The 26,422-nt window shown below is 56.5% G+C and overlaps 2 protein-coding genes across 9 annotated transcripts in view; one reads left to right on the forward strand and one right to left on the reverse strand.

The window, feature by feature from the left end:
* MCPH1 (microcephalin 1) overlaps positions 1–26,422 on the forward strand; it is a 139,813-nt gene that overhangs the window by 77,865 nt on the left and 35,526 nt on the right. The gene's annotated exons all lie outside the window — the stretch shown is intronic.
* ANGPT2 (angiopoietin 2) overlaps positions 1–26,422 on the reverse strand; it is a 48,553-nt gene that overhangs the window by 16,659 nt on the left and 5,472 nt on the right. For both annotated transcript variants that reach the window (XM_037133906.2, XM_037133905.2), the window contains exons 2-3: positions 6,357–6,512; positions 3,291–3,412 (exon numbers count right to left, since the gene is read on the reverse strand). In XM_037133906.2, coding sequence (XP_036989801.2) covers positions 3,291–3,412; positions 6,357–6,512 — 278 coding nt within the window. The remainder of the gene's footprint in view (positions 1–3,290; positions 3,413–6,356; positions 6,513–26,422) is intronic.

The raw sequence follows: 26,422 nt of genomic DNA on the forward strand, positions 1-26,422 counted from the left end.
TACAAGGAGGCGGGGAGGCGGGTGGCTGCGTGGCCCGAGCATGCACGAGCGCAGGGACACTCGGGCCGGTGTGTCTTCAGGACACTTCCGTTTACTCCCCCCAGACTACACGAGTGCAGCTGCAGTGGGCTCGTACTCAAAAAGAGCCCGTCTGAAACACAAGTCGGGCCCGGGCCAGGCCCACCCAGGCCAGGCAGGCTCTGACAGGACTGCACACGGGGCTGCAGGGGCCCAGGCCACGCGGGCGCAGCTCGAGGAGCTCAGGTCACACCCCAGAGCAACGGTTCGCAAAACACGGGTCGGGACGCCTCACTGGTTGTGAAGCCGGTTCAGTGAGTCTCAGTCGACGTGTTTTTAATGAAAGGAAATTAAATACAGTTGGCCCTTGAACGACATGGATTTGAACTGTGGGTCCGCCTAGGGGGGATTTTTTCCAGTGAGCACCTGCACCGTTTTCTGTCTGTTTGAATGAGGATGCGGAGGGCTGGCTGTGTGCATCCGTATGTCATTGTGTCTATGGCACTAGTGTCCACGGATTTCGGTACCTGGCGGGGCGTGGGCTCCTGGGACTGATCCCTTGTGGACTCAGAGGGTGGTTAAGTTTTGGGGAGTCAAATATTACATGGGGATTTTTTGACTGCAAGGGGGTTTGATGTCTCTAACCCCCGTGTTGTTCAAAGGTCAAGTGTAAGTGGGATGAAACAGATGAGAATAGCGTGTGATTCCACAGCAAGAACTTGTGATGTTGCAACAGATAGCACGGCACCTGGTGCGAGGTGCCGGGGGATGGGTGGGTGGGCAGCCCAGGGAAGGCTAGTCTTGCTGGAAGCCTGCTCGTTAGTATTTGATTTTCTGATGCACGATGATCGATTTGATCATAAAAGTGGGACTTAGGTACAGTGTAATTTTGTATTAACATAATTCAGAGTCAGCTGGGACACGCAGGGGAATATTTCAGCAGAAATACCCAGGCTGATTCATGTTCTGTTTGAGTTTTTATTGCCGGGCCAGCGCTTTCCAATAGGCATAATCACGATGCTGGTAATCAGCACTTAATTGAACTGGTACAGGTAGCCCCTAAATTAATTTAGTTTTAGAAGGAAAAAAACTGATAAGGTGAAAAACTGATGGTCAGGTGCCGCTTCAGCAGGTGAACGTGGAAGCACAGTGGTGGCGGTTTTCACAGAAACTCGACCCTCGTAAATACTTCAACCTCGTCCGACGCAGTCTGTGGAGGAGGCAACTGCGCTTGAGGGGGCTGGGGAAGGTGATTGAAGGGGTGGCTGCTGTGTTCAGTCCACTCACGTGTCTGCAATGATGGTCTTGCAAATGGAATCTTAGTTCAGTAGAGGTGGAAGGAGCCTGGAAACAGGGGCGCCACCCTTCCCGAGAGGCGCGCCGTCACCGGCAGTTCCCTTGTTTTTCCCTATTTACAGGTGTTGGTGGGAAAAGCCTCACTTCTATCATTTCATGCCTACCACAAAGAGAACATGGTTCTGGGGCCGCGGAGAAGGGTGTCATTCCCGCAGGGTCGGGTTTGGTGGGTGTGGTGTTTGCCAGCCCTCGGCCTCTGTGAGCCGCGCCTGCAGGCAGACAGTTGCCGAGTAGGCCGTGAAGCAGTTACAAGTCGCTGGAAATTTTAGTTTGTTAGATATATTTGACAAGGCGGTTTTACGGAGGACAGGTGATGTTTAAATTTCATTTCCTGCAAAACTGGATGAGAGTTAATGGAGAAATACATTGCTGGTCAATGCAGATTAGTAAATTGGGGAAAGTGTGAGGCATTTGAGTGAAAATATGGAAGGGTCACAGAAGTGGGGGTAACGGGGAAACACAGCCCACTGCAGCGTGTCCGGGAGGACTCGCCCGCACAGCGTGGAGCCGCACACGGGGGCGCTGCGCCTAGTCGGGTGGTCGGAGGGTGGCGTGGGTGCTGCCGGCTCTCCTGGGAAGCAGCGAAGCTGACTGCGTGTAGCAGAGTTTGCTTGTGGAAGTGAAAGTGGGAAGCAGTGTGTCTGAACTCGGGAACGAGACTGCTATTTCTCTAGGCCAGAGGCCGTCTGAACTGACAGACCTTTCCAGACATCACGAGACCTCTGGCCTCATGGCACAGCCAACTAAAACGTCAGGAGGGAGCAGCGTGCAATACTAGGATGCGTTCAGCAAAGCGGACACGCCCTCACAGGCGTGACTGGCGAGGGCCGGCGCGGTCAGCCAGCCCCTGCACGTGCCCGGTGGGGCCGCGCTGTGCTGAAGAGCGCGTGGTCGCGGCAGACCGGTCAGCAAACCGCAGCAGAGGGACCGGCGTGGCCCGCCGTGGGTGTCCAACGTCTGTTTCCCCCTTTGCAGGAGAGAAAACTTGAAACGTTAAAAAAATACATTTGGATTAAAAATCAATTTGCTTTTTCAAATTCTAAGATAGTGAGTTAAGCTTGCTGCCCGAAGAACAGAAAGAAGTATTTCAGCTTAGTTCTTGATTAGTGGGAAAGAATGATGATAAGACAGTCAGTTTATCATCATTTTTTGGTTCAGAACAAAGAAGTAATTAACTGAAATTACTTCATCGCGAAGTGGAAAGTCTGCTGCTGTCTGACCGCCCTCCATGTCGCCTGGACATTTTGATTAGAAACAAGAAAACAGCACCCCAGGTGTGCAGGTGCGACTGTCCTCGTGAGCCCCGCACTGGAAGGAACTGGGGGACGCAGTCACCCCTAGTTTTTGTTTTCGTATTGCTTTGACTTGGCATTTTGCTGTATTTAAAAACTAATGTAATCATATCTAATCTTTGACCTTACTTTATTATGTTTTAAGACTAAATATCTTATCATGGAGCATGCCTTGGTTACAATATCCGTGTAACTTTCTTTCTTGCTGTAGGTTGTGTTCCATTGGGGGAAAAAAACTAGTTTTCCAGAAGCAGAGAAACTTGGTGACCTTAACAGGACGACGCCCAGGCCGGGCCCTGTCTCCCCAAAACACTGGCGGCCACGTCTTTCGGTCGCCCAGAGGCGGAGTGTGTGGGGTTTCAGGGGCGGGGGAGGGTCTTTAAGGGCCCAGGGATGGACAGCAACACTGAGGACTGTGCCAGCCGCATGCGCAGTGGTTCAGGGTTTTCCTCCACACCCTCCCCCCATTGCCCCTCCCACCCTGAGTCCCTGACCCCTGTGACATTTTAAATGAAGAAACTCAGCATTTGGAAGAGTGCATATAATTAATAGTCACACAAAATAGTCCCGTGTACCCAGAAAGCGCGCAATTCTGGATTATAAATTGTTTTGTGCTTTTATTACCTGTTCTTATCTTGCAATTTGTTTATTTCACTGGTCTGATCCAAAATCTGTTTTTCCAGTTTGTTTGTAGAGAGGGAATGTTCCAGGAGCTGAAGTTCGAGTCTTGTTGTCTGATTTAACACCTAAGTGCAACAAAACAAAATTCCTATTTACCATTTTTTAAAATCAGATAGAACTTCCTTTTCATCGAGCTATCTCAGTCATAGGAAACGTAACTGAGGCCTGTGCGTTTACCCAGCTCTCTCACTTCGGCGTGTTTCTCGTCGGGAAACTCGGTTTCCTGGATCCTATCAGTTTGTTTAAGGCTTTCATCCAGGTCTTTGTTGTGGAAAGTGTTCAGTAGTCTGGACGGTGGCAGTTGTGTCAAACAATGGAACGTCGTTTTCCTTGTCCTGCCACGCGTTGCCACATTGCACAGCGAGACGGGGGGGGGGGGTGCAGAGTGGTCACATCAGTGTTCGGGAAATGGCTGGGTAAGTGGAGAGCGGCCCAGCCCGTGCCCAGCACACTCCCGCTGGCAGGCGACCTTGACCACGTTTCCTGGTCGCTTGCAGTGGCCTTTTTTCTTTGTTTCTTTTTCTGATTCTAAAAGTCGTGTCCAGCCAGGACACAGTGACGTGCCAGTCCAGCACAAGAGCTGGGCCTTGGAGCTGTTTTGACCTGTGCCACGCACAGTCCCTGTCCCTGCCCCCGTACGCTCCCACAACCTGGGGGCGAATTCCTGTACATTGGCAGCCTTCCGGTAGCTAGAAGCCATTCCTCACACCCTCTGGGCCCTGGTGTCTCCCGAAGTCACGGGTCAAGGCTGTTGCCCGGGGACAGGGTCCTTGCGAGAAGCATTGTTTGCTTGGGGGGGGGGCGTCACTCACCAAAGGGCTGGCCCGGCCCCGCCGTGCAGAGTAGTCCGGTGCAGAGCCGCAGCCGGATGCGCTCACGCGCTCACAGGGAGCTCCTGTGCAAGTGAGTCACAGCATTGGCCACCAAGGGGGCGGGCTTCCCGTGACAGCCAGGGAACGCGGCCTTCATCCCTGGGCCCCCACACGCCTCATCCCGACTCGCTGCGCCACTTACTGCGGACAGGGCTGGGAGGTGGGGACTCTCCTTTAACTTGGAACGGCTGTAACAGGAGTGCTGGTGGGGAGCGGGGAGGGGGCGTGTCGGTCTGGACCGAAGCAGGACCCCCACAGTGCTGACCCACACTTCAGCAGGCCCGCGCCACAGGGGATGGTCCACATTCCCGTGGTCTCTCACGTGGCAGCCTCCAGCCGTCCATCACTGTCCAGAGTGACAGTCTGTGAGAAGCTGGCAGAGTCTTGCTTTGTGCAGAAACTTGCATGTTCGCACTAAACCGATTTCACACAGCAACCGTTCCGCAAATGCCCTGAGTAGGGGGCTGCGCGGTGCCGGACCTGCGTCTGAGCTCGTCCTCGTCCTCAGTCCCTCGGTGGACACAGCAGCTGGCTGCTTCTCTCCAGCCGTCACCCAGTGCGCCTGTCGTCCTGGACCGCGGGGTTGTGCGGCTTCACGGGGTTTTCGAAGCTCTCGGACCCAACTGAAAACAGCTTGTGAGGGCCGGCAAGCCTGGCCCGGACAGGGTGCGCGAAGGCCTGGACCCCAGCCCCGCTCTCCGTCGCCGCCACGGAACACGCAGGAGACGGCTTCCGCCAGCCCAGCACTTCCACCCTCAGAAGGTGGCCAGTGCCACCTGACTGACCCTCCTGAGTTGTCTCCATAATTGACTGTGGGCACACTGACGCTTTCACCTTTAAACGTTTGTGTATTTTCATTCTTAGTTCTTATTGCATCTTTGGACTGCAGTTTATGTACTTTCATCCTTGGCTTTTATTACCTCTTTGTAATCCATCACATAAAACATTTATACTGTTGCTAAACTGTTCTAGTGGTATGGGAAGATCGGGTAAGCAAATAGCTTTTAACCCTGTCCTCAGATAAAAATATCGTTGGCTAACAATATTTTTATTGGTAAGTAGAGCAGCCTGGCCACCACCTCACTGCTGTTTTCTCGGCCTCATCCAGCGGCTCTCAGGGCGGCAGTGGGACGCCTGCCCCTGCTGGACAAGGTCTTGGCACAGCTGGAAGTGACGCGGTTTTCCTGGCGCAAGTCTGGCATTCCTTGGTGCCCTTAGCCGAAGGAGCGAACCAGAACCCTGGGCCGTGGGACCGGGCCCGGCCAGAACTCCTGCCCTCTCGTGGAGCCCCATGTGAGCGCAGAGCGGGAGGGCGGTGGCTCCACAGGCCTGGGAGGAAGCAGGGGCGAGGCACTGCCAGGGAGGGCGCTTGCGCAGGGAGCACCGCCCTGACGCCTGCCCGCCGCTCCCTGCTCCTCTTGGTCTCCAGCATGTCATTCCGCAGGACGATGCCGCGAGCCTTGTCTTGGTGTTTTGCCAGTTGCTTTTATATTTTGCTATTCTGTGGCCCTCTTTTCGGCTGCCATGAACCATTGGCTCACAGAACCTTAGAGCTAAGGGAACTTCACCAGCGGCAATGTGGCCGCCCTCACTGGCAGCACCACTGGGGCCTCGCCCAGGGGACACAAGTGCCACCAGAGCATCCCTCGCTCCGCCACGAGCGGGCACTCTGTGCAGCGTGCCGCTTCCTGCCACCGTGTCCGCCTGCCTCAGGTTTTCAGTGAGTGTAACGGCTCACGGGTCGAGTCATGTGAACTCCCGCCACGGACTGGATGAACTCACAGCACACCCTGGTTCAGAGGTGCTCAGAGGTTTGGGTTTATCTTAACTGGAAAGGCAGACTGAAGGACAGAGTTTCCCGCCCTCTGCCTCGTATCCAGAGTCCAGAAGGCACCAGTGAGGTGGGGGTGCAGCCGCGAGTGCACAGGCTGTGCAGACGATTCGAGTGACCTCAGCTCTGACAACGCAAACGTACTTACTGAGCGGTCACAGGTGTTAAATTCTTACCAATGCCCCCTTTTCCCGCTAAGCCAACCGCCCTCTCCTTTCCCCGTCTTCCTCTAGTCACCAGGCCCCCCGGTTCCGTGTCACTGTGGACCCGGCCTGGCCGCGGCAGGTCTCCTGTCTCCTCACTTACTTGGGCCTCCACGTCGGTCAGCTTCCGCGTCTGCTCCGCCGTCTGGTTCAGCAGGTTCGTCCCGATTTCGATCATCACCGCGGTCTGGTTCTGCACCGCATTCTGCTGCATCTCCACCATCTCCTTCTTCATGCTGTCCTGGATGTAGCTCTCCAGCTGCAACACACACGCGTCCCACACGCGCACCAGAGGGGCAGCTGTGAGTCGGGTGCGGAACTCTCGCTCCCAAGCACGTTCCCCGCCATTGACCAATCTGGGGGGACCTAGGGCTTGCTCTGAGTTTGAAATTTTGCTGGGCTCTTTATAAGCTACAAGAAATGAAATACAGCATGATTTTATTTAACTCAGAATCGGTCATCTTTGCAACCTTGTGCATAGCAGACAAACTGGGAGTCTGCGCTGAGCCAGCCAGGGGAGGGCGCAGGGCTGTCCCGTTAACTCCCTCCTGCCCAGCCGAGCTCCGCCCCTGTTCGCAGGGAGTAAGAATTTGCTTCTAAGAAGCTTCCTTGTCTCCACCACCATCTAGACTTAGTCCTCAAAGTGTGGACTTCGGAAGACGGTGCGCAGGGCAGGCACACCTGGGGACTCCGCCCGTAACCGTGAGGTCCCCCTCAGCTCCACAGTCTGCAGCCCCCGGCCCTCTTACTGAGTTCAGCACACAGGAGACCTAGTAACGTTTTCCTCCTGTGTGTGAATCTGTCAGGAGTTCATCAGTTCGAGGATCAGTTTCACTCCCCCACCAGCACATCCATCACGTCACCTGCCGGTCGGGACGGGTCCCTCTCGCCTGAGGCCCCGGGGCCTGTGGGCACCCCGGCACCCCGTGACATGAGCAAGAGCAGAGCAGCTGACCTTACCCCCTCCGGTCCAGTGCCCTGCTCGCTGGCTGTCAGGTGATGGGACTCACTGCACACGGAGGGCGGAGGGCAGGCAGGCCGGTGGGCTGCAGGATGGCCCTGCTCCCTCCTTCCAGCCTTTGACCCCAAGTGAGTTGCTCACCTTTGCCGGCCTCCAGGGTCCTCCTATATAAAACTGTTTCTGATTGGTCAGAGGGCTGTTGAAGGATTAATTAAGCTGTGTTTTCTTCTAATTACAGTTGACGCTCAGTATTGTTTTCTGCTAGTTTCCATGTACAGCATAGTGATCAGACATTTATATTATCACAGAGGGATCCCCCGTCCAGTTCCCACCTGAGACGGTATGGCTATCACAGCGTCGCTGCCCGTGTTCCCTGCGCTGGACCTCAGGTCCCGGGGCAGGTCTGCAGAGAAGGTCCAGTCGGTGCTGCTCAGCCCCAGCCCTAACAACCCCCGCCTCACCCACCGCCGGGCAGAGGGCTGTTTTGGGACTGTTTCTGTGTCCTGAGCTCGTTCCTCTTGTCCCACGTGTCCGTGAAATCGCGTGGTCCTTGTCTTTGCTGGACTTAACTGCACTTGGCGACACACCCCGGAGGCCCGTCCGCGCTGCTGCCGATGTGATATTCCAGTTGTTTTTGTGGCCACGTATGTGCCATCGTCTGGACGGGCCACCTTTTATCTGCTCAGGTGTTGGTGGACGCTTGCGCTGCTTCCATGCAATCATGTATTATAATTTTTTTACCCTCACTCGGGAGTATATTTATTGATTTGAGAGAGAAAGGAAGGGAGAGAGAGAAGTGTCCATGCGAAAGAGGAACATGTGTTGGTTGCCTCTGGGTGGCGCCCCAACCGGGGCTGAAACCCGCAGCCTCTGGGGCCCAAGACGACGCTCCTGACCATCGAGCCGCCCGGCCAGGGCTCATTAAGCTGAGCTTCTGACGTTGTTGTTTGCATCACGTGGGGCACTTAGACTCTGCCTTATTTCTTCTCCGTGTTTTGTAACCATCCAGGGATGGGGGCCGCAGTCCCATTCGCGGTCCCATTTTACTTAAAATGTAAGATGGGGATGGGAGCCCTGTCTTTACTTCTTTATCACATAGTTGTAACTTAAACACTTTCTATTAAACTCAGTGATTAGCAGTCAGTCACAAAGGGCAGTGGAGCCCTGTCCGCGGGCCCGACCACGGCGCCTCTCTCTCGGCTCAGGGTCGTCAGTGTGGGCACGCTCTGCGCACTGTGTCGCCGGCCGTGTGCAGGGCCTCAGGGCTCGCAGCGGAGCTGTAAGCGTCCAGGGCCAGCGGGCCATGGACCCCGCCCCCACGCCCACGCGTTTCCCATCTCCCTGCGCCAGGGGCCTGGGCCCCCCCTGGTTCTCCCGTGGCTGTTGGGCAGGAAGCCCGACACCTGCTGGAGCTCCCAGGCTTCGTCCAGTCTGGTCGTGGAGGCCTTTGCTCCTCGTGCTCCTCCTCCTCCTCCTCCTCCTCCCCCTACTCCCCCTACTCCGTGAGAATCGGGGCAGCCCAGGCAAGTCCCCTCCGGGGCAGCCCTGTGAACTCTCTGCGGACTTCAGCCGCCTCCGTTAACCCTCCGCCGGCCGGCGGGGGCGGCGGGTGCAGGCTCGTTAGTGGCTGTGTTCTCGCTGAAAGACGGAAATTCCTTCCCTCTTCCCTCCCCCTGCCATTTAAAGAGCGTGACTTGCGTGGTTTTGGACCCCGTCTAGAAGAACCTAGATACAGAAGCTCGTGATTTCTCCCTCTCACCCCGCCCACTGCCGACTCTCATTCATCACCATGGGAATAATGGAATCTTTGAGGTTAAAGTTAAAGCTGTGTAAGTCATCCAGAGAAGTTATCTTAGTTACTCTTAACACCGAGCAAAAATAATATTTAGAAAGACTTATTCTGGGAAGTTTGGAGCTATTACGGATAGTCTCAAGCTGGAGTGAGGTTTAGGTCTCCACTCCGAAGTGATAATTTACAAATGATTATGAATAAAAGCCGTTATCGTATCGATTTCAGTACTTAGGAGCAAACAAAACTTCTTGTCTCTGCTGTCACTCCAAAGGGTGTGCCTAGAGCGGAGCGAGTGTTCTGTGATCCTCCCCCAGCCCCATTTCTGGAGCTGTGGGGTCGGATGTGTTTACAAACATCAAGACACATGACAGGGTTGTTTATAATTTGCCATTTTGAAGTCACGTTCCAGTTTAAAATTAGACTGAGGAACTTTAAAAGACATAAAAGACCCAAATATATAAAAATAAAATGTCTTGGTTTTATTGCTGTAACTTTTCCTAAGCTTGAAAATGATGGAATGCACTGTGCTTTTTAAGTCGCTACTTTTCAGCTTTTCGGGAGGGCAAAGTGTGTATGTACAGTGTATGGGGGGTTCATCCTACACTGAGCAGATTACAGATGTGCGTGTACATGCCCAGTCTCTACATACAGTCTGTACAGCAGAATGACGTGAAATTCAAAGTGACGTGTGCGACCCGTGTGCTGAGTGACCAAAGTCTGGAGGGAAAGTGGAACAGAAACAAGTGCCAAGTATCAGAACTTGCGTGTCGATTCCCAGAAAGATTCCTGGTCTCTCGCTGCAAGTGTGAGGTTACATTAGGGCTTTTAGAAGTGGCCGAGCTGAAGGCACGCCCAGAGCAGAGGGGCACGTATGGCCCAGTGACAGCCACCGTGGCTGGAGTTCAGGTTTGGGGGCCACCTGCAGTATCCTGGCTGCCGGGGACTCGAGGTGCCTGGTGTGTGGGGTTGTGCGGGAGGGGGCGGGAGGGGGAGCAAGCCGGCCCTTCTCCAGCCATCGCCAGCCCCAGGTGCCTGTCCCCAAGCTGGCTTGAGCGAGAGTCCAAGGACAGCAGCGCCTTCAACAGCGGATGGACCACCTACCCAGCAGTAAGGCAGGGGGTTGTTTTTACGAACGGACCGCCTCGACATGGGGATTACTCACGAGGATCCTGTGTCCTGGGAGGTTTGTGACCAAAGGATCTGTTTTCCCTCCAAAGACCAGCAGTCACTTTTGGAGAGGAAGACCCTGGATGGCCACGATGGGGTGTGGGGTGAACATTCCCACAGGAGGGGCCCCCTCGGGCGGGGCCTTGCCCTCAGTCTCCCACAGCCAGCAGTTTGCCACCAGACCCTCCCACCAGGCCGGACCCACGGAAAGGCGCACCTGGACGCCTCCCGGGCGTGGCCCAGGCCCGTGAGTTCTTTTCTGTTGAGTATCTGGTTTTTATTGTCTACGGCTGAAACCCAGAAGTAGAGAAATCTGCCCAACGAAATTCTGTTTAGTGGGAGGAAGTCTTGATACAAACAGGGTGGCGGCGGAGACCCCCTCCCACCAGGGCAACCCCCAGGCTCCCACCCTGGCGTCGGCACTGAGCCTGTAGGGGGGGCACAGCGGGTCCCGGGCTCAGGGGAGACTGCGTGCGCCCCGAGTCCTGTCCGACTGCACCTGGGCGGAGGCCCTGATCCGGGTCCCTGGGGAAGTGCAAACACACCGCGTGGACGTTCGTTTTGTCCGCTCCTTAGTGGGTGCTCTGAGAGTGGGCCCCCTGGGGCAGCGCTCCTGGCTCGGAGCACAAGTGAGTGGTCCCAGAGCAGCAGACTCGTGAAGGCGGCTGCTGTGTTTCAGTTGCCTGGCTCTCGGCTCAGTGTCGCTTTCATTTGCTAAAAACTTTGCATCTCAGACATGCCTTTAAAATGGGCGACACAGGTTGAAGCTGTAACAACCGGAATAAAAAATCTCAGCACAACAGTGACACACATTTTACACAAGAGATACGCCCTGACACCTCCCCCACCCCCTTCCACGTGGACCGGCCAAGTTCGACAGGGAGATGAGTCTGCTAATGAGGTGGCCCAGGGAGACCGATCGCTGTTAAGGTGTCTGCCTCTTTGTCTTCCTTCTCACGGAGATAGATCACCATCGTCATCGTGTCTACCTAAAGGAGGGTGACCTTGGACTTGGCTGGGAAAAGGAAAACATGCGCAGTTTACAAAAATGGTTCCCAACTCAGGGATTTGGATGCTGATGCAAAGTGTACAGACCCTTCCCAAGTACACAGACCAGGGTGAGAGGTCACTCCCACTTCAATAAATCTTAATGTCCGGGTGCCTTTTAATTAATTAGTTTTTGCTCACCTAAAGGACCTGATTTCCCCAGCAAATTAACCACAGACTTGAGGTTTCATTGCAAACATCTTACTCTGCAGGGTTTTAGTTCAGGACAGTTTTTTCTCCTGACCCAGTGATCCCTCCTGACCCAATTCCTTCTAGCCAGCCAAAGTCTGCCCTCCTTTCTGTCCTGGACTTTCACGCAGCCCCTCCCTGCTTCCCCAGGGCCCACCCTGGGAGGTAAGGGCTCCACCCAAGCTTGACCCCTTGGCAGCTCAGAGGCCTGCCCTGCACCTTAGCCTGCAGGAGGGAACGCAGATCCCCGGCTCGGCAGGCCCCTGCCCCACGCACACTCTGCAGCCCCCGCCCGCATTCTGTGTGCGCCCTGCTCCTGGCTGCCCCGGCCCCTGAGGCCGCCTGCGACCTCGGTCCTCGTCTCCTCTGTGGCAGTCCCCTCCGCTGCTTCCGGAGACTGTGCCCTAGCCCAGCGCACACCCGCCCGATACCCACTGCACCGCGGGCTATGTGGCGACACTGAGATCTTTGTTTCTCTCGCTTGTTTTTTAAATCTCCAAGTGCTGTAGGTTTCTGTTCTTGTTTGCTTGGGGTACTGAAGTTCTGTAGCCATTGTACAGATACATTCTGGCAACAAGCAAAGCATTTTCACTTATAATTTGTTGGAAAACTTGAATGCAAGATGATTAAATCCAGGAATATTCTGTTTGGAAGGCTTTTGACCTAATGTTCTCAGTTCCCTGTCGTGAGGTCTTCAGACAGAATAGTGGCAGGGCCGGGCCTTCCTCCCTCCCAGGAAGTTTCCTTACGTTCATCCCGCGCAGGCACCCAGGCACAGCCCGACTCTCTGTCCGCTCCCTGGGTAACTGCTTCAATGAAAGGGGAGCTGCAGGGCCCCGCCTCCGGCAGCCTTTGTCCTCCTGCACTCTCGCGGGAGGCCGGCATTGGGGCCGTTTGTCCCTGTTTCCTCTCTGCGGTGATACCGCACTTGAATTTGGGAAGGGTGGCCTAGAAAAGGACGTATCAAAGCCACTTGCTGCCCACCAACTCCGCATTTTCTCTCCACATCCAGCGTAAGGCTCTGAGGGATGTGATTGGAAACCGAGGCAAGCGTGGCCCTGCCAGGTGGTTCGTGAGAGGCCCCTTCCACCCCGCACCTGCCCACGCCCCACTGCGCAGGCTCCTCTTCTTAGCACCTCCTAGGACTGCTCCGCTTTGCCCTGTTTTCGCACTGTGTTCTGGCGGCAGCGTGAGCGACCTTCTCCCCGACACTCTCTAGGTAACCCCTCCCCTGTGGTCACTGGCATGCAGAGACCAGAAGGCCACTCCATGGCTGTAAACTTGAGGGTGTGATGGGGAATAGAGTGGAGCACCCCTCAGGGGCGCACCAAGGTTGCTGGCCCGCCCCTCCCCCTGGGACAGACCAGTGTCACCCGTTGGAGGGTGCCTTGCGTCTGGGCTCCGTCGGGCCCTGCGCGCATCTTTGCCTTCATCCGTGAGTGGGAGTGTCACTCTGTGCTCCTCGTCACATCTGACCTGGGGGACTTACCACGTAACTCTCACGTGGCTTTGCCTCCGTGTGCATTTCTGGTACCATCGTTCCAACACCTAAGGAAAACCGCATTTTCCCCCTGAAAATATTCTGGCCACTTCCTGCTGTGAAAGGGCTGCTTTTCCGTTGGTACCAGCTATTTCCAGTACACGCAGGCTCCAAGGGGGTGCTGTAGGAACCGCGTGGAAGCGTGGGCATTCCGTGCAGCAAAGGGCCACCCATTACACCTGTGAGGCTTTTATTCCTTTTTTTTTTTTAATCCTCACCTGAGAACCTTTTTTAAATTGCTGAGAGAGAGGAACATAGATTAGTCGCCTTCTCATACGTGCCCTGACTGGGAGTCTGACCTGCCAGAGCGCCACCTGTGAGGTTTTGGAGGGATCCTGAGCTCGGTGTTGTGCATGTCGACCCCAGTCTCTCCTCCGTGTCGCCCCAGACGGCTCTGGCTCACTGCGCCTTGCAGGTGTTAGTTGTAAGCCTGGAGCAATGCGATGCGGCGACTACTGCAATCTCACGTATACATCGACGCACAGCGGGCATGGTCACAGCAGTTCGCGAATGCGAACTCGCCTCTGTGTTTCCATCTCCCCGACTCTCGTGCTGCCATAGCGTGGGTCTCCCCTGGAGCATTCCTGACACAAAGGCTGCATGCACGTAGTTTATTTACGACGTGGTCCCGGGGGCAGCCAGGAGGACAAGCGAGGGGAGCCGGGCAGGAGGAGGCCACTGCGGTGTCCCCGTGGGCACCTGCCTGCCCGTGCTCCTGGGGTTACTCGCCGGAGCCCCGAAGAGGTCCCACCAGGTTCCCCCGGCCGCGGGAGTTGGATGCATAGCTGGGCAGGGAGCAGGGCTCTGGTCCCAACCGGGCAGGGCCTGCGGCCACCCCACATCACAGCACTGCCGCCGAGGCTGCTGGGACGGCCCCTGCGGGACGGTCCGGAGAGAGGAGCGAGGCCCAGAGGGTTCAGAGTCGTCCCAGGAGGGGACGACCTGAGGCAGATCAGGTAGATCTCACCCGCCTCTTCCTCCTGCCGCCCCCACAGGCCCAGGGCTGCTGGGACGATGAACAGGCTGACGTGGCCGGGCCGCGGGGTCCCCAGGCAGCACGGATCCTTGAGTAAGATCTCACACCAGCGATCCGGTGCCGAGCGGCGCTGCCACCACCTGGGGCTTTGTGGAGAGCCGTTGTCATAAAGTCCGCCCTTCGGCGCGTGCACAGACTGGAGAAAGGCGGCGGCAGGGGTGGAGACTGAGGCTGAGGCAGACCCCTGAGGGAGGCAGCCGTGGGGCCAGTGCCATTGGGGCGGGACTCACTCCAGCTCTGCGGGGCCCCACTGCCCCGGGCGTTCTGTAGACCTGGGACATCGGTCTGCTTCCCAGACACACTCAGGAGAGACGGAGGCGGAAAGGGCTGTAAACCTCTCTCACAAAATGAGCAGCAGCACCCAGTGTTCCACGTGGGAGCAGCTGAAACACAGCCTGCACGTGAGCTCAGCGACCCCGGGCTGCACGGTGCCGGGTGGGCCTCCTTTCTCAGTGAAAGGAAAGCTGTGCTGGCCCCTGAAATGAAGGCGCACAGAGGGGGAGACAAGTGAATATTTCCGTGTTTTCCTGTGGCCGAGAGACTGATTTGTAAACAAACCTATGTCTTCCTGGGCAGAGGTATCTCAGACACAGATATACATGTATCCCTGCATTTCAGTCCCCTTCCAAAGCTGGGGGAAGAAGGGGTCAGAAATGAATAGCATTGTGGAAACCCCTTGTGTTGTGGTCGCCCAGCACCTGGCCCCTCTCTCTGACCGCGGCACTGGCACACGGACTCACTGCAGAAAGCGTGCCGACCGCGAGCATGAACAGCCTCCCTTTCTCGCTCTCTGTTCCTGTGCTCAGTTCCCAAAGGTTGTTGGTGGCTCCGATCTGTCCCTGCTGGTTCCTTCCCTGTTACGTGAGCTGCTGCAACCCCAGGTCCGTTTCTGGGGGCGAGACAATGCCATCACTGTTGGAGCAGGCTTTTGTTTACTTTCTTTTCAACCTGAAATAATCTCCACTGTCACAATTACTGTGCTGGGTTGGTAGGAGAAGAGAAGGCTAAAGGGGTTTAAGTGAGTTTTTTTGTCTGAAGATACTTCGATGACACACTAGTTCTCTGTAAGGCAGGCAGCCTTGTTGCTGGTTTGAGAGGGAGGGTGAGGGGCTTGGGAATGCTTGAGAAATCTCAGAATTCCGACCTCCTGCTGCCTTCTCTCCTCCTCCTGCCAACAAACTGCGAAAGGTGGAGGGAATTCCAGCAGGAAAGACTCGCAGCATGTCCTGCGTCGGAGCCTTGTGGTGGAACATTCCATCTTTTCCACGGGCAGCTGGCAGCCCTCTGGGGAGCGGTGTGTCCTCTGGGCCCGGCCCCACTCCTTCTGCAGACCTTGGGCTCCAGTGAAGGGACACAGCTCCCGTCTGTGCACTCTCCCCTGGGGCGGGTGGGCATCAGCCTCCCTCTGCGGAACTGAGCCACTCAAACTGGAAGTGGCCGTTGCTGCAGTGAGAACGTGGGAAGTGGGCCTGTGGGTCCTCCGGATGCAGATTTTCAGGCTCATGCAGCCCCCACTGCAGCCTCTGAATTTGCTGATTTTATAACAGCCCACGTTCTGCTTTCCCAACCACTTCAGAGGCAGAATCTGCCCTTTCTGCTCTGTCTGGTTAGCTCTCGTGTGGCCGCTGGCTCAGTGCTCATTCTCCGAAGTGTTTAAAGCTGCGCAGTCTCCGTGTTTTGGCATGTGCTTATATAACTCAGTGACCCTTGTGCTCACGCTCTGAGGACGTGTGTGCTCGCCTGTCATCTTCGGAAGCAAAGGGCTCTAAAACCGATTAGTTATTTTTATAACTCATTTGTTGGGCCATGTTCTGCACATTAATTTCTAAAGCTGTAAAGCATTTGCTAAGCATGTTGATTTATTTTAAACCCACTCAATGTAGACACTGGAACATAACAGTATTCAGTGTCCAAGTGATGTGCCTTCTTTTCTGTTTTACTAATTTTAACTCTTTTTATCTTCATTCCTTGGTCGGAAATTTGCTAGAAAGTACATTCAAGAGGCATCAGAGTGTGCTCCTCACATGTGACAGACACGCCAGGGTCCGGCTGGGGCTCTGTGTATGTTGGAAGGCGCAGGTGAGCCCGGCGAGCCCCGCCATGCTTGTGGCTCACGGTGGAGGGGACATTCTGGCAGCCTCTCGCCCCGCTGTGCTGAAGGTGGCCGTGCGGCTCTGGGTCGGGAGGGCCTGCCTGGGGCACGGACAGGTCTGTGAGCTGCTGTTTGGGTCTTTCTGGCCTCCCGACCGAAAATGAGAGTGTCATCAGGTGTCGGACTTTGCTCTGTGCAGTGTCAGTTCTGGGGTGACGGGGTTCCGGACTCCAGTTTCAGGGAGCTTGTGTGCAGCGGCTGAGCAGGGGCACAGGTGAAAGCTCGGCCAGCAAGCAAAGGCGTCGTCTCTCCAGGTGGAGTGTAAACATCCATTATTTTGTTTCTATAGGTTTAAAGTAATTTCACATAAAACTTCACTCCAAGAAGGAGTTCATTTAGATGAAGATAAGGCAGGAGGGCCTCACCAAGAAAGACCCCTCCCTGCTTCCTGGCCTCCCATGTGCGAAGCCTGCCGACCCGTCCAAACCGCGAGGACGTGAATCGGGTTCAGGGCCGGCTGCAGGACACCGGATTAGAGCTCTCGGTGTGTCCTGCAGCAAGCACTTTTTGCTGGCCTCTTTCTCGCAATAGAATTGCATTTTTTTGACTTGGCATATTGCTCTGTGGGAACCGATTTGATGGGTTAATGCGCTGCGGCTCAGTTTTTTTAAATATAGCAGATTGCTGTTACGAACTAAATGCTGCCGCAGGAGGGCACGCAGCAGGAGAAGCCATGCTCCGGGACCCCGTTCACACCAGGTTCAAGAGCAGACCACACGGGGTGGGGGTTGGTGAGCAGGGCTGGCTGCTCCTCGGGCTGAAAGGAATCCCTCAGGGGCCCTGGAGAGGTTTCGTCTGGATCTCCGAGCTCCTGACAGGAATAAGCTGCTTTAAAGGTTCTCAAAGCTGTTGTTTTAAGGTCGGTATCCTTTGTGCAGCCACTTCTTGAGTTTTAGACGTTGACAGAAGGAATTTTAAAAGGAAAGCACATAGCCAGAGAAACCCCTGACAAGTTTTGCTGGGCTGCTGGGACCCTCCCTGCTCTGAGAGGCCCCCTTTTCCTCTGCCCACCGCTTTCCGGGGGTTGCGCCCACAAGCCGCCGGCAGAGATGAACTTGGGACAGTGACTTGAAAGAGCCGGGAAGCACCGCCCAGAGAGGGTAAGCACGTTGAGTTAGGTAAATTAGCGATTGAACATTCAAGCATAAAAGGCATTTGCTCTTGGAAGACCAAGAAAGAATTCATGCCGTTCCCATTAGTCTAAAAATAAGTAACAAATAAATAAATGTCTGAGCCATGGTTTGCGTTCTGTTGGAGTCCAGTGGCTCCGAGCGCAGGAAGAGAATGATTTATCCTCCAAGTAGCTGCGCTGCCGTTGCAGCGGAACCAGCACAGTTACTCTGGGAGACGGGAGCCAAACGGACCAGTCCCTGGAATTCAGTCATGTTGGAGTGCATCCAGTTCAAGCATTTCCCACTTTGAGCAACAGTAGAAAAACCTGAGTCGGGTAGCTTCATTCAGTTTGGATTCAGGTGGAGAAGAAGCCCTACACCCGGTTTTTTAATCTGGTGCAGTCATCCTCGCCACACACCGACTTGGGGCCTCAGACCCCCTAGGGGGACCCCAGCTCGCCTACAGGCTGGCCACCAGGTCCACTCTGCCTCAGTGCAGGTGTGTTGTTGGCACACTGGCCTTGGCTGTGCTAGATTAGTGTGAAGATGAACTGACGCCCATCAGCCCAGCTGCCGCTTGTCCGCTGCGGCCACCAGGCCGTGTGGGAGCACACGGGAGCCTGGGAGGGAACTCCGTGTTCCCAGCCAACACACGTGCTCGTGAACACCTTCCGGCCACGGCGGGGAGAACGGCTGTGCGGCCCCACACGGCTCACCAGTTCCCCATGGCAGGACGGGGCCGCTGTGCAGAGCTGGGCTTGGGGGCTTGCTATTGTGAGAAGCAAGTTCGGCATGAAAGCTGGCCTGGAACCCCAAATGTCCCCATCAGATTCCAAAGTGGGAGAAGCTGGGCAATGCCCAGCTGGCCAACAGAGACCACTCCCGAGTGACTGGGGTTCCTTACCAGGAAAGGAAAGCATCATATTTCTGCTTTCAGTTCATGTTACCTTGGGGTTTTAGTGGGCTCATGGATTGTCAGGACGTAAATATGTGTGCTGTTTGGACCTAACTACTTAATAAATGTTACTGTTGGCCTTTCTTTTGGCCTAGAGGTGCCATAAACTTTTTTTCTGAGAGCCCGAGGGTGCCATGAGCTGAGAAAGGAGTCTAGTACCTCAAACCTGGTATTTCTGGGCGTAAACACCGTCTGTCCTGCCCTGCCCTCCCGAGTCCGGGCGCGTCTGTAATTGCCATCGCCGTGATTTGATGTTTACTGGAAAACCAGTAAATCAGAAAGAACTGGTAAGTTATGCAAAATCTCCATTAATAAGTGTACCTGAGTATCTCCCCGCTCCCGAAACCGTTAAGAAAAACAACCGCCCCTCTGGCCGGCGCGTTTTGGGTGGTGCAGTGGAGGTACAGACCCTGTGCCCATTTAGACGGAAGTGGCGCGTTCCTGCGTGGCCTTGGTAGCTCGCAGGCCTGCCACCCTGGCCTCTTCCAGCCGCACCAGTTTTACGAGGACTCACGCTGCAGCGCAGAGGCGCAGGGGAGCTCTGTGCAGCTTGGGCTCCCTGCGCTGGTGCGGACGGCGCCCATTTCCCAGGGGCGCCCCGCGCGGAGGTCTGCGGAGGCCCCGCCCCCGACAGCCGGGCATGCGCATCTGCTCCCGCGGAAGCTAGTGGAGAATTCCTGTCCCCTGTCACTCCGCCGCCACAAGTTATAAAAAGCATGCCATTCAGAAGCGGCTTCCCCTTCTGCGTGCTTGAATTTTCCCTCACAACTCGACAGGGGAAAAATCATTTCAAGAGGTGCTTCTCGCTCAGCGGGCGAGCACCACGTTGGGCCAGCAGAGCTCGCAAGGTCGCTGCGCTTTGCTTTCAGGGAGCCGAACGTCTGTGCAGACCGAGTGCCCTTTGAGTGAAGACAGTGCATGACAGTGCAGCACACCACCACCTCCTCCTCACAGTCATCACACAGGTCACTCAAGACATCCTCACTGACTCATTTCCTGGGAACAAGCAGCTCACAGGAAATGGGAATGAGGGTGCACGTGGAAAGTGGGGGTGGGGTGAGTGTGCACACGGGACGTGGGAGTGAGGGGCGGGTGTGCACGCGGGGAGCCGGGGGCGGTGGCAGAGGCCTTCCTGCCACGAGGCCGTGCTGGCGTCCGTTGTCCTGAGTCACAGCACCCCGCTTTGCGCCGGGCTTTGCCGCGCTGCTGGAGCGAGTTGGTCTCAACCTTGCAGGCCCCTGTCGTTTTATCGGCGGCAGGAACTCTGAAAGCCTCCCCGGGTCGCAGGATCTGGTTTCAGACTAATGCGGTCTAGATGCCAGCTGGAAGCCCTTGGGCGGGAGGACCTCCATGGGAGTTTTGGCAGCTGTTGGGGTTCCAGCGCTGAGTGGTGGGTCCGCCTGGAATCCGGGCCCCTCCAGAGTGCCCAGCTCGAGGAGGCGGAGCTTAGACCCTAAGCAAAGGCTCCCTGCACAGGCCTGTCCGACATCTCAGCTGGAGCATGGGTGCCTTTGGGGTGGAGGTGGGGCTCCAGCAGTCTGCTCAGAACTGGGACCTGACTCCTCATCTTGATCCTCGCCTCCAGCGGCCACTAGCCCCACCCTGACCAGCCTTGAAGTGGGTTTTTGGCTTTTGGGGGCCCCTCAGCCGGGCGTCTCCGTGGTGCCTGGTGCAAATTGCTCAGGAGGCGAGGTCAGGCTGGCCCCCATGGGGAGAGGCACCGGTGTGGGAGGGGACCACACGGGAAGTTCACCTCCTGGGTGTCCATGGCGACCCCACAGGTCCTCAGGTGGGTGGTGCATGGCTCGGTCTAGGGAGGTGGGAGAGCGCAATGGAGGAGCCCTGGGCTCCTGGAGCAAGCCCAGTCTGGGGAGGTGTGCGTGCCGACCTATCTCCTGCTGCGCTGGTTCTGAGACGTCCAGCTGTAGCTGGCAGAGAGGTGCAGATTGAAAGGCTAGAGGGACAGTGGGTGGGAGCCTGGTGGGCTGTGGACCCCTGCACCCATACCCTTGTTAACCTGCCCCCCGGGCCTCAGCAGAATGACGGCAGGTCTGACCTGGACTTGGAATCGCACCCCCACCCCACCCCTGGGGAGCATCCCAGCCCAGCCGCAACCTGTGCCCTGCAGAACGGGTTGCATCAAAAGGCTGGTCAGTCTCGGAAGCCATTCAGCACAGCTTTAAAAAGTCCACCCAAGGGTAACAGTGAGCACAGCACACGGGCCTGTCTAAGGAAGAAGTGTGAGCCTCCACGAAAAGACACCAGTGTCCATCGGCACTGGTGCAGTGGGCCCACGTGGTGTGGCATGCACCCACGGTGAACGCCACGCCACAGTGGGAGGGGCAGGTCTCAGCACACAGCAGCAGGCCGCAGCACAGAAAGCGTGAGACCCAGGAAAGAGGACCTGTGGTTCCAGTTCCATGAAATACTGACCTGAGCAGAAGGAGCCTGTGGTGACCGAGGGCAGAGCAGAGCTGACCTGGAGTGTGGGGGGCAGGGAGGGGGGTCGTTACACAGGTCCACCAAAAGTCATCAAGGTAGACACTCCAGATTTGCTCGTTTTATTCTAAGTGACACCTTGAAGAGAAGTAAGTGCTGGATTCTGTGAAACAAATGGCGCAGCCTGGAGTCGGGGGGCCCCTTTGGACACAGGAAGGGGTGAAGCTGGCGGGGAGCAGGGGTGCCGCAGCAGGGCTGCGCCTCACCAGCTCACTCGGGGACCCCTCCCGAGGCCTGAAGACACAGCCAAGACTGCACACCGTGGTCCCCAGAGCACACCGGCTGCCGGCGGCTGCCACGACGCGCAGGTCCGGTGACCGGAGCGTGACGCCTGCTGTCTGTGCTGACGCGAAGTGCAGTCCGGAGAGGGTCCCCTCGTTGGGATTCTGATCAGGCGGTCCTGACCCGAACCGGCAAGTCACTCACCACCCCGGCTCCTCGGCACACTTGCCAGGCTACCCTGGGTGGGTAGCAGCCCCCACCCACAGGTTCTCTTCGCCCTTCCCCAGTTTCCCAGCCTGGGTCCTTGCTCCCTGGGGGCCGGTTCGGGTGTGGTTGCCGTGTGTGGTGTCAGAAGCGCAGGCGTCTGGGACACGCACGAAGGCTGCCAGCTCTCCTGTGCACACAGGGACGTGCGGCTCTTCGTGTGACTCCGTGGAGTGTCCGGTGCTGTGCCGAGCTCTGGGGGAACAACACCGGATCGGAGTTTTGCCAACTGTGGCTGTCTGATGGCACCCGAGCGTGAATTTCTCCTCGGAGGGTGGGAGAGAGGGTCTACCTAACACGGTCTGTTGTGACGTTACATGAGCCAGTGCCACCCCTCTGTAGGCACCCAGCCCCTGTCACCATGCCAGGCAACATTGTCACCACTGTCGTCTCACAGGAACAACCGCAGGGCGCCCACGGGAAAAGGCTCCCGGTTCTCACCTCTGGTGACCGCTGTCATCTGAACAGTGTCCTTTTGCAAGAACGCTGCAGGCTTTCTAAACCAACCGGCGACAGGTGCTGGCCTCAGCCCCGAGCCACGAATCCCGCTGTCGTCCAGGAAGTGAGGGAGTGGGGCAGGGCACCCTTGGGTGCTGACCCAGCACTGGGAGCCACTGAGGACTGGGGGGGACCCGGAGTGGGTCCCAGCTGGGTGGGAGAGGTGTTCGCTGGTCAGGGGTTTTCTCCTCCTCTGTCTCGTCCAGGGCCCGTTTTCGTGAACGGGGTGGCATTTGGGGGAGGGCGGGGAAGGGAAAGTGTGTGCGCCCAATGAACGCCAGGCTTGTGGCTGGCTCGCGTCCTCACAGCCAATACCCGCGAGGCATCACGGGCTGTCCAGTCGGAGGGGGAGCACGTGTGGCTGAACTGCGCCTGTTGTGACCCAAGGGGGAGTCGCGTGTGAAAACCCGGACGATTAATTACCTGTCACACAATGGCCGATTGTCACGCGAGGAGATGGTGTTCCGATTAACCTTGACCCTCTAACCCATGATCTAATTACCCGACCATTACTGCTTTTAAGAGCATTTTATTGTTACAGTTGAGTTAAAACCAATTCTGGTCAGGAATTCCTGTTAATCGGGTAAGCTTTTTTTTAAAAAAGGAAATTTAAGAATATTCCCTGGTAGCTAAAAATAATTAGGAATTTCATATGCTTACGCTAAAAGTTAAGCATGGATAATTAGCTTGTGGTTGGAATCTGATTATTTTTTGTGATTCAGCAAAATGTCTTCTCTGGCAGCATTTTTGCACCAGGACTTCCCATTAAATTTTGCTTAGAGAAGTTTTAACCAACATCCACATGCAGTAACTTTTCAGGGTTCCAAAGACTCAGTAGTTGTTAATAAAACTGAAAGGAATGCTCCAGTTAGCTTCAGACTAATGCTTAGGGTTATCTAGCGTACAACCGGGAGTTGACCATGTCTGTGGATGCCGCAGGGCCGGTGACTGAGAAAAGGCCCCGAGGAGACAGTACAGGTCCGGAAGTCTGGGTCTTCTCTACCGAGATGTGCAGATTGACTGGCTGACCCCGGGCTGCCTGCCCACCGGGGCCCCGGGGGTGAGCTGCCTTCAACAGTCATTTAGTCCCTGCTGCCTCCTACCACAGACACAGACCTGAGCCCATGGAAGTGGGAGCAGCACCACCTGAGTTGGTGGAGCCCGGCCGGGTCGGTGGCTCGTGGGATGGAGACGGGCGGCTCAGCAGGCGCCGGGGGCAGTTTTGGAGCTGGGCGTTCCTGCAGAGGGGCCCTCGGCTACGCACTGTGAACACAAACACTCGACTGTCCTCTCTGGAGGAAAGGAAGTCCCTTGCCCCAGAGCAAGACTGTGCCCTGAGGCGTCCGCCTCGGGTGTGTGCCTCCAGACTGTCCAGGCGGGTCACAGTGAGTGGCCTGTCCTCCCGAACGTGCGATGCAGAGCAGGTCTGGGTCAGTGTGTTTCTGGCGTTGTCCCTGAGAGCATGGCCCCCACGTGATGCCTGGCACTCCTTGGGTTCCATGGAGCGCAGACCAGTGCCCGGGGCCCCCTACAGGTGAGCAGGTTCACTGTGGGGACTCAGCCCGTCCCCGTAGTTGAATGAGGCAAGGGTCACCAAACAAACGTAAGGTTGAACGTGCTAAAAAAAAGTCATCTACGTGAAAGAAGGCAGTCCAAGAAGGCTGTGTGCGGGCGGCTCCAGCACACTGGCAGTCTCGGAAAGACGAGATGGGGGGGGGGTGGACAGGCAGAGAGCCCAGAGGGCTTCTGGGCAGTGAGTCCACTCCGGGTGAGATGGCACCAGTGGACGCAGGCCATCGTGCGAGACCCAGAGTGTACCCCAAAGGAGACCGTGGGCTTCGGGTGTCGACGCATCGGCACAGGGTCCTTCACTGTAGCAGGTGTGCCACCGGGAGGGGCTGCTGGCAGTGGGGGGGGCTATACTGGGAGTCTCTCCACCTTCCACTCCATTTTGCTGAGACAGTTGTTTACCACATATAATGAGGAGCCAATGAAATAACAACAAAAATCTTTTGTTCTGCAGCTTCAGCGGGCACCGGTGAACCAAGCTGGCTCTCACTGGCTATGTGGTTAACTAAGCAGACACCAAATTCAGGAAAACAACGCGGGGGCACTTGGGCTTAATGTCACCAGCATGGCCTCGAGTACCAGTCGGTTTCTTGGACTCGGGCCAGTTGTGCCCACGCTCGCTCTTCTTGTTACAGAACTGCCTGCTTCTAAGCTCAGGAGAGAGCACGTCGTCCCTTTCACTCGCAGTAGGCCACGTCCCTGGGGCCGGCTGGGGCCGGAAACGGCCCCCTGAAACAGTCCGGGTTTTTTCCAACTCCTTCCCTTCTTCTCCGCTGTCAGGGCCTCGAGGCTCCCGGGCCCCAAGGGGTGGCAGCCCCAAACCCAACTACCAAGACATGCTTCGGGAGGCAGGGCGGCAACCGCCGGTGCGGACAGCCCCACGGCAGACATCAGCTGGTGACAGCCCGGCCCTCATCCCTGGGTGTTCCGGGGCCGTGGTGTGCCCTGGAACGCTGAGCACGGGGTCAGGCCATCACCCGGCCAAGCACCCGGTTAAATTGCCGCGGTGGATTCGCCCCTCGTGCCAGGAGGACCCTTCATGTGCCGGAGAGTGTTGGTTAATGTGGTCTGGGCGGAAGGGGACCACTTTGAGAAACTGCAGTATGTTTCCCAAGAACTCTGTGTCTTAACATCTCTTCCCTGAAAAATCACCATTGTCCACAAAAAAAGCTATAAAGAAAAACAACCCATAAAGTTATATATTAAAATGGCAGGTTATATTCTTAACATACATACTCTGCTTGATTGTTGTTTAAGTATTAAATCCTGGATGTGAACACTCTGTAGTGTTAAGCCGTCTAGGTAAAGATTCCAAAAGCAGTTTCTAGACACATGAAAGTTTGTTTGGAGGGAGGCTGCGTCTGATTTTGGAGCTCGGTAATTACTGTCCAGCTCCGCACCCCCCAGGGGGGCCCCCCTGCAAGGGCTGTACCTGGGGTCTTGGGGAAGCAGGGAGGAAAGATGACGGCTGGAGGAGAGTGGGCAGGGAAAGGGTTATGCTCCCTCCTCAGGAGGCTTCTAATGGATTCCACATCCTTCCCTGGTGCGGGCCAAGACTAGGGTAAGAAAGGAAGGCGATTTCATGGGGAAGTCTAATTAAAACATCAACTCAACAGCCGACAGCCAGCACCCTGGCCTCGCTGTGCAGCTGGGGAGGTACCCACTCCTTCACTTTCGAACCGCACAGATACAAACGCCTCCGTCCTCACCCCAGTAACTGTGGGAGCTTGCGCTCTGAAGCGTGATCCGTGACACTTTTCGTTTGTGAGTGCCTCCAGTCCTTGGGTCGTTTTCTGGTTTTGGGCAAGAACTTCACGCTGATGCTGCTACGTGTGACATGCTGGAGGGGGTGCTCTCTCATCGTTTTTACCATCACACGGGGCCGGGACACAGGCTGCACGTGACTTTTCCGGGCCTGAACTTCATCGGCCGGGACTTCCACGAAGCTCTGCCATGTTCAGGTGTCACCCTCCATCAGCTTCCACAAGAGGGCTGTTCCCAGAGGGATGGTTCCTCGTGTCCCTGGCCATCTCAGTGGACACTCGCCTGAGCGGCCCCGTGGAGTTCATGTGACTGTCCCACTCCTCGGACGTCCCCAGTTGCTTTTCATTCCAGCAGCTCTGGACACTGTGACGGCACCTCTTTCCTGTGCGCACCTGGGAAGCTGGTCGTCCATTCAGTAGCCGTCAGAAGCCAAGGCTGCTGCAGGGTTGGGGGTCCAGGGCTGAGCTCACACCCCCAGACCCACAGTCTGGGGGAGGTATTGCCATCACTGCCTGCATGTCACCAAGTTACTTAGCCTCTCAGATCCACTTCCTTTTTTCACTCTTCACTGAAATGTGTAAGTTATCGGACAGGTATGTGTAACGTTAGAGTGCGTGCAGCACGTTTAAAACTAATCGCACACCGAGAGGCGTGTGTGGGCAGTGAGCATTAAGGGTGGTGACTTCAGAGTGATGGGGGTACTGGTGAAAGCGTCTGTGCACTCCTCGCACGCTCTGCCTTCCGCAGTAACGTGCCCCGCCTCGGAGATCAGGAAGAGCGAGCACCGGAAACGGTCTGCGCTGCGTTTCCTCCTGGAGAGCGGCTGACTCACCCTCCAGCCCGCGCTCCCTCGCTCCCCCCTCAGTCCCTGGCTCTCTGCCCCTCACTCATTCATCGTTTTTGTGCAGCGCTTCCCACCTCCTGTCACGCGTGTCCTGGCAAAACGTGCTGCTCCTGTGGAGCGCGTCCTGCCGGGGCCAGACCCTTGGTCTTCACTCCCTCTATCTCCCTGACTCTGCCCAGGCCCCACCTGGGCACACGCGGGCCTTCCGTCAATGTTTGTGGAACAAGCACATGAACCTTGATGACACCTGTCCTCACAGAAAACCCCCACGAGGGGTGGGAGGGGCAGGTAGGCTTTGACTCAGGGAGGCCAGGGAGCGAAAGACTAGCACTCTGTTCACACTCATCCGCACTTCCCAACAGTGTCCCGCGGTCTGGCCAGGCCCCCAGAAAGTCCTGGGTCTGGGCCCGGGGGGGGCGGGGGGGCGTTGAACTGGTGCTGCTCCGTGTGTGCTTTTCTCAGCCGGAGCCCTGCAGGACTTGGGAGCTGCGGAGCACTCTGGTGCCTCCCGGCCGTGTGCACAGGTGCCGGCGGGACCGGTGGGGCGGTGCCCGCGCC

This window comes from Artibeus jamaicensis, unplaced genomic scaffold (genome assembly GCF_021234435.1).
Source record: "Artibeus jamaicensis isolate MK-2021 breed Jamaican fruit bat unplaced genomic scaffold, CSHL_Jam_final contig_780, whole genome shotgun sequence".
In the NCBI taxonomy this organism is placed as follows: Eukaryota; Metazoa; Chordata; class Mammalia; order Chiroptera; family Phyllostomidae; genus Artibeus; species Artibeus jamaicensis.